Here is a 7,833-nt window from a genome sequence, read left to right as displayed (position 1 = left end):
GGAGAGATTCACACGGCTAGCTGGGATTGGCAAGAGGGCTGGTTGGCGGCCTGTGCGAGAGGTATTGCGGCACAGTTATGGGAAGAGGAGTTTGGTGTGAAGATCGGCTATATGCAGCTGAGAGGCGTCGAGGGGCTGGGGAAATCGGGTGCATCGGAGCGAGCATAGGGTCGTGAGGTTGGAGAGATTATTGCGTTCGATACTTTACAGTACTGAGCAACACCGAGCTCAGAATTGCTCGGTATTTTACAGTACCGAGCTCAATACCGAGCAGGGAGTGATGTGGAGCATTTTCATTCGGCTTCGGACGTTATCTGGTGTCCGAACCCAATAATTTCCCCGTGATGAGGTTGGGTGGTTGCTTGCGTGGAGGATTTGGAGGGAGGCGAGCAGATTGTAAAGGAGAGGCTTTGTTGATTCGGCCATAGCTGAGGAAGAGGCGAAGGGGAGCTGGGATTGAGCTATATCGAGGATATCTGTTCGGAAAATCTTGCCAGGAGATAAATTTATGGTAAAATCTTGCCAGGAGACGCGAAGCAGGCATAGGTTTCAGCGGAAATCCGGGGATTAGATCGATTGATACGAGCTAAAATTGATTTTGATTTTGACGTTTTATTTGGCTTTGATTTTTTTTAAAATTAAATTAATGGTAATATAATAATGATTCATCATCATTATTATTATTATTATTATTAATTTAAAATGACAACAAAGTGCCAATCACAAAAAAATTGCTTTGATTAGCATGCAATTTTTACGTTGTGACTTTCATTGGGCGATATCATATTCTATTTTTTGTATCGTCGACGTTACGACAGTAATGGCGCAATCCATTTCACGATCGGATATTGTTTGGGCAACTTTGCGCTTCAATTTCCTTGATTTCCTCGCAATTGCCTCAGAATGTGTGTTGATTTCTTCACACAACTTTAATTGAACAAATTAACAGTCATTTTTAGGTGTTGTTGATGTTTTGAACAACGATGTAGTCGGTTTTGTGATCGGAAGTTGTTTAGACGACGTCGTGCGTTAATTTTGGGTGTTAGTCGTCCTTTTTGATCGATCTCATCGGATTTGACTATAAGGGATTCCCTCTTAGTCGAATTCAATGTTTTGATTGCAACGACACAGTCCGGTTGGCAATTAAAGGCCATTTGACTCTTCAAGTGATGTGCCACATAAATTTGTGTGTCATTTAATTTGTTGATTTTACTCCTTTTTGCGTGTTTTGATGTGTAGAGGTCAACATAACACTCTTGACTTGAGTATGAGCTTGATTAATTAATGGAATTCGTGTTGGAGCTCTAACAAGTTTGAGCCGTCTCATGAGGGTCTTAAGCTAATGAACAGAGTTGGCTTGGCTCAAGTTTGACTTGTTAGCTCAAGAGTTGAGTTAGCTCACAAGTCAGCTTAGCTCACATGTTTTTTTTTTTTTTTTTTTTGGTAGATCTTCAACTTTCTAATGCGTAGCATTATCAATATTCAATTATCTATTATGACTTCGTTTGGAACAATATTCTTACTGATTTTTAAATTAATTTTTTTAGTAAAAAAAAATTTTCAAGAAATTTTCGTACTAAAAAGTTGCTTTAGAAAACAATCATAAAATTATCTTAAACGAAGCCTATAATTCACACAATAATTTTCTTTTGCTTTCTCAATCACTTGACCAAAATAATCGAACAACACCATTTTTAATAGAATAAGAAGTATCCATAAATATTATGAGAAATTAACTCTTAACACGACATAATCGAGAAAAATTATTAACGTAATTGATCCTATGTAGTAGGATGAAGGGTTGTGGTTGTGATTGTTGTTGTTTGTAGTTAATTATTATTTTTTATATAATGTAATATTTCAAATTCTCTCTGTATTATATTTCTATGGGCATAATCACATATGCTCCAAACTAGGCAAATGCTTACCCTAAAAAAAAATCTTAAGAATATGCTAATTCTTAGGAGTTTGTTTACCCTCAATTTATCATTTTGCCCAATTCGCCTCAAAAAATGCCCAACGAATCCCTCTACTTTAAGAAAAATTGTTAGCTGCGGAGTGCGCACTGTCCGCACAAGCACTTGGTATCCAGCGGTACCCAGTATAATCGAGTGCAGGTACTGCTAAGTACCCAATGCTTATGTGGACGGTTCTCCCCGTCCGCACTTCGCACCTAATAATCTCTCCTACTTTAAATGGACTAGCTAATTAATTAAAATAAAAACTTAATTTTTTACTCTTATATACTTTGTTGGTATTATCTTACTTTTTTGTATTTTTCTAAAAAAAAAATACATAATAATAATATTATTATTATTATTATTATTAATTACTTAAAATTTTGTCCATCATATAAAAAGAGGTTGATTTCAACCCTGATTATCTCCCAACAAGTTGAATGCACCTTTTATAAACTTTGAACCACTAAACAGTCTAAACTTGACTATAGTAAATTGAATTTAAAAAAAAAAACCTTATATTTACTATGAAAGACCTCAAAGGCACATGGAATTTGTTAGGGATAGCCATATAATTATCCGTTAAGCAATCATTTTACATTAATAGAAATCTAAAGATTAAGGTTTTATTTGAGATAGTTTTTTAATTATTTTATAGCACAAAAAATTGAAGTCAAAAAATATTGTTAGAAAGTAATAAGAAAGCGATTTCAAACAAAATTTTCGCTACATTTGGGAAAAAAATATTCTGTGCACACCCCGGATTGTGTCCGAATACCAACCAGAATACGTTGTCATTTTTTTGCTCGGTACCGTTGTGAATCGGATGACGTGCTGCATTTTGATTGATCTTCAGACCGTCCGATATCTGCACAGAATAATTTATTGCATTTGGGACAATTTGATGTCATTTTTTGTTGTTTTTAATAAATTTTTATACTAAAAATCTTTCTAAAAAATAGTTCAAAAATTATTCCAAAAGAAACCTAATTGTGACAGCTTTCAATGACTATATTCTTCAACGGGTCAATCAACACTATTATAAATATTTTCGTTGTCAAAATAGAATAATAATGTCTTTAGAAAGTTTTTTTTTTTTTTTTTGTAGCGTGGGATTAAAGGCGGTTGAGTCAATAAACAATAGGGCATGGAGTTTTAAGAGTTACTTTATATGGATACCCACTTTTTATTAACTTTATGCTTATATTATTTTACCTTAGGCTTCGTTTGGGACGACTTTCTTATTGCTTCTTAAAACAATTTTTTAATATAAAAATTAAAAATGTATTAAAAAGTGACTTTAAGAAGCAGTAAGAAAATCGTCCCAAACGAAGCCTTAATCTCCTATTCTTTTCCTCTTCATAAAGAGGAAATAATTGTCTTAACACCTATTCATAATTAATTTTTCTTAGTACTAACATTTCATGACTAAAGAAAATTGTTGTTTGTGTGAAAATTAATTTAATTCATAAAAGGCTAGAAAATTATTGCTAAGATTTAAAAATTGAATCTCATTTATATTAAAATTTTATCTCAAATTTAAAATAAAAAAAAATTCATTTATATTTTGGGGCTATTTGATTTGTTGTGATTTGAGTACACAATAAAATAAATTTGGGGGTTTTAAAATTTTGGAGATTTGGATGGCTGCATTTTAAATGAAATGTATTTTGAAAGTATATTTGAACATTACTCTATAGTTTATTTTTCGTGTATTTGGAATTCGTTTGATTTGAATGAATTATAAATATATAGCTCAGATAAAAGTGATGTTAGCTGGCCATCATCGCTCGCTGCTTTTCGCCCAATGTCGCTACCCATCTTGGCCCTTGTCGTTGCCGCCATAAATGTCCATCATCAATTATTGCCATTTGATAATTTATTTTACATGTTCGGCTTTATTTATTATAGTTTTCTTACATTTGATAAAGCTGTTATAGAGAAAATAATTTTTTAAAATTATTATAGAAAATAGTTTTCTAGTAATTTTTTAACTTGTAAAAAATAAGTAAAATTTATAATAGGGTTATAAAATCTATAATTTTATGTATAAAATAGAAAAAATAATTTTTTTTTAAGATGTTGGACAATTTTGAAAAAAATAATATTCTTAGACTATTATATTATGAATCTTTAAAAATATACAAAATTAAATGAATGGAAATTTTGAACTCATAACATAATAATTGAAAATAAATTTGAGAATTTTAATAAATTATGTTCCAATATAGACGTCACTTTATTAGTTGTGCAATCACAACAACTATTGTAATTTAAAATATTTTAAAATAATCTTAAATTTTTTATACATTAATTTAAGTAGGACATTTATTTTGTTAATTATATAAATGATAGTTTTTATTATTTTATCATAAATTATACAATAAATATTTTCATTATTTTGAATCTATTTATATCTTTAAATCACATAGTATCAATCAGTAACTAGTTTTTAAGTTCAGCATGATTAAAATTAAATTAAAATATTATCCATTTTTTTTTAATGTGAGATAATTAATTCTTAATACAAAATAAATTTCATTAAAAAATGAAGGGATTTTTACATATATAACACTTAAAAGTTTCTTATTTACTCATCTAACACCCAAATTTATCTATTTACGCACATACCACCTAAAACTTATTTGACTTTTTAAAATATCATCTCGTCTTCCTCTCAAAATCCGCTTGATGCCGCACAAATTGTCCACCTGCTCCCTCTCTTTGCCTCTCGCATGCTCCTGCTCCCTCTCTTCAAAAACAATACTAGACGGATGCTTAGATAGATCAACCGGCTGGCTCTCCTCTAAGCCTTGATCCGCCATTACCCCTCTCTACAAACCTCTTTGTATAAACATGTTCGCTAGCCAAATAAGACAGCTGACTTAGTAAAGCTTGACACATGCTCAAATTCTAAATCACTCGCATACCTGCTTTGCTATCTTTAATCTAAATCTGATCAGAATTCTTACCGGACCAAATAATGCTCTAGCTCTTAGGAAGAGATCAAGAAAGAACACTCCTTGATAGCAGAAAACAGGTCGATTTTGTAGGGGAAAACAGGGTCGGCCAAACAGATGATCCGTGATTTCCCTGGTTCGAGACACGATGCGACGACGGGAAGCAAGAAAACATCCAATCTGAGCGGGAAAAGGAGTAGCGAGCCGAACCCCATTTCCGAGAGCCAAAGAGATGGAGCAGGCGGACGGTTTTCGTGAACAGGATGATGAGTTTCACGCGGTATTGGACGGGTTTTAACGGAGAAGAAGAGGGAATGATATTTTAGAAAGTAAATTAAGTTTTAGGTGGTATGTGTATAAAAAAGTAAGTTTAGATGTTAGATGAATAAATAAGAAACTTTTAAGTGTTATTTATGTAAAAATCTCAAAAATGAAAGTAGAAATATACTATTATTAAATAATAGATAGTAAAAATAGTATTAAAAGCACAAGAATTTTCCTCTCGACACGTTGGCGCTGAAGTGGAGGGGACGTTCTGCGCGCAGTTATCCTCTGACTCGTAGAAGAAAGGGCGAATTCCCAAATGCCCCAAAAGGACAAAACTATAAATATTAAATTATAACAGTACTCCTCTGACTCAGCACTATTTTTTATTTATCAAAATACTAATATTTTCTTATATTTACAAGAACAGCCTTTTGGGATTGATTTATAAATTCAATTCGTTGTTTCACTGCAAAATGTGAACTCAATACAAAACCTAATGGTCCGGTGCTTACCGACTACGGCCAGCGGAGCTGCCGCCGGCGAGATCACTTCAGTCTACGCCACTCGTCTCGGCACCATCACTCTGAGATGGAGCCGAGCTTCTCTCGGCATCTATCTCCGAGCTGACCTCCGCCTTACGCCTTCGACGTCGCCGTCGCCGTCGCCTGACAATGATAACGCGGTCGCCGACCATCTCCGTCTTCGGCTCCGTCCATATCTTACGTGGAAGCGAAAGGGTTCGAAGCTGCACCAATTTACATCCGGTACTGGCCGCCGCCGTGCAGTCGAGCTGGCTTGGGACCTTTCCCTTGCTACCTTCTCCCGCGGCAGAGGACCTGAGCCCACCGGCGGGTTCTTCGTCTCCTTTGCTGTGGACGGCGAGATTGCACTCATTGTTGGAGATCAGGGAGAGGAAGGGATTTGTGAGAAGGGATCGGAGCTTATCTCGCGGAGGGAACGGGTAAGATTTGGGGGACTCGGAGGTGAGATGTCGTATGCGACGAAGGGGATGTTTGAAGGGAAGGAGATGGCGATCTCAATTTCGATCGATCTTGAGGGGGAAGACATGAGGCTGGGGATTGACGGTGAGATTGTTTTGGAGGTGACAAGACTTTGTTGGAAGTTTAGGGGGAGCGAAGCGGTGGCATTGAAGAGCGGTGGGAGGATTCAGGTGTCTTGGGACCTTCACGATTGGCTTTTCCAACAGGAGGCCGGTTGGGAGAGGTCGCCGGCGGCGGTTGGAGAGGCAGGGGAGGCTGTGTTCGTCTTGCGTTTCGAGAGGGGAGCGGGAGGGGAGGAGCAGATTGGTAAAGGGGGCCGACGCGCATTCTGGGAAGGACGATGGTGTTTTTGGAAGAGGGATTGGAGCGATAGTAGCAGCGGGTCGTCGTCGGGCTCCTCGGTCGAAGAATTGGGCAGTTGCGAGGCGGAGCTGCTGAGCTCCGGCGAAGGGGGTTTCACTCTTCTTGTCTATGGAAGGAAGGGATAATTGTTGAGACAATGCTTCTCCATCATTTACTACACTGCTGATGGCATCTCCAACAGAAAAGCTTATTTTTCACTCCAGAATGAGACATATCAAACAGTACACAAGAAAGAAATATTATCTGTATATTTTTTCTCTAACTTTTTTTTTTCCCTCAAAAATGCGTTTCAAAACGCGGAAATGCCTTTCCCGGATGATATGATAGTTTTTTTCTTGCTTTCTAAAAAAAAAATTAGCATAAAATTTTCTAATTTAAGAATTTTTATACTAAAAAGTTATTTTAAAAAGCAACAAAAAAATTGTACCAAACGAAGCCTTACTTAAGTTTCGTTTGGGACGGCTTTCTTATCGCTTCTTAAAGTAGCTTCCTAGTACAAAATTACAATTTTGTATTAGAAAGCTGCTTTAAAAAACAGAAATAAAGTCGTCCCAAACGAAACCTTAGACGTTTGCCGGAATTGCAAACTCACCGACATTCAGTTAGAGATGCCCTAAGTGGTGTGGAATTGCATGGAAAATGCATGTGGAAGGGAGTGAGTTAGACAAATAGTAATTGATCTGTAATTTTTTCAAAAAAATAGTAATGCTTCTTTGATTTGTTACATAATTGCTCGCTCTCTTTTTATTTTTTAATTAATTAAGGTTAATTTATTTGAAAAAAAATAAGTCGGGATATTTGGATTTAAATTTGATTGGAGATAAATTTTAAGTCATTATATTTATTTTGATAATTTTTAATTTATAAATTGTGTATTATACTCATATCAAAATTAATCTAATATTTTTGGGATTTATACTAATAAAATATTAAAAGTTTGATTGAAAAATCTTTGACTCTTTTGTGGTAGACTTCATTGGGGACAGTTTTGTTATTGTTTTTTAAAATAGTTTTTAATATAAAAAGAATTTGAATTAAAAATTTTTATGCTAGAAAATTATTTTAGAAATCATAAAAAAATTTGTCACAAAAGAAGTCTGAGGCTTCGTTTGGAAAGACTTTTTTACAGCTTCTTAAAATTATTTTTTAGTACAAAAAATTTTATTTTTGTACTGCAAAGTTGTTTTAAGAAGCAATAAAAAAGCCGCCCGGAGAAGAAGATCAGTGCATGTTGGAAATGCTCTGACAACTTGTTAAAATTGGCATTTTTGAATTGAAAAAATT

At 34.8% G+C, this 7,833-nt stretch overlaps 1 protein-coding gene and 1 pseudogene across 1 annotated transcript; both read left to right on the top strand.

Moving 5' to 3' along the window:
- LOC114580649 overlaps positions 1-168 on the top strand; it is a 9,238-nt pseudogene extending 9,070 nt beyond the window's left edge.
- A 5,386-nt stretch (positions 169-5,554) lies between these two features.
- On the top strand, positions 5,555-6,867 carry LOC110096966. The gene has a single exon (XM_020823144.2). It carries the CDS (start codon positions 5,682-5,684, stop codon positions 6,672-6,674), a length of 993 nt encoding a protein of 330 aa, XP_020678803.1. The 5' UTR covers positions 5,555-5,681; the 3' UTR covers positions 6,675-6,867.
- The last annotated feature ends 966 nt before the right edge of the window (positions 6,868-7,833 follow it).

Source organism: Dendrobium catenatum, unplaced genomic scaffold (genome assembly GCF_001605985.2).
Source record: "Dendrobium catenatum unplaced genomic scaffold, ASM160598v2 fragScaff_scaffold_133, whole genome shotgun sequence".
Classification (NCBI taxonomy): Eukaryota; Viridiplantae; Streptophyta; class Magnoliopsida; order Asparagales; family Orchidaceae; genus Dendrobium; species Dendrobium catenatum.
This window is presented reverse-complemented; position numbering and strand designations above follow the sequence as displayed.

Bases quoted from the DNA above. Each gene is read 5' to 3' on its own strand.
- LOC110096966 (XM_020823144.2), top strand. From the start codon at position 5,682: ATGGTCCGGTGCTTACCGACTACGGCCAGCGGAGCTGCCGCCGGCGAG.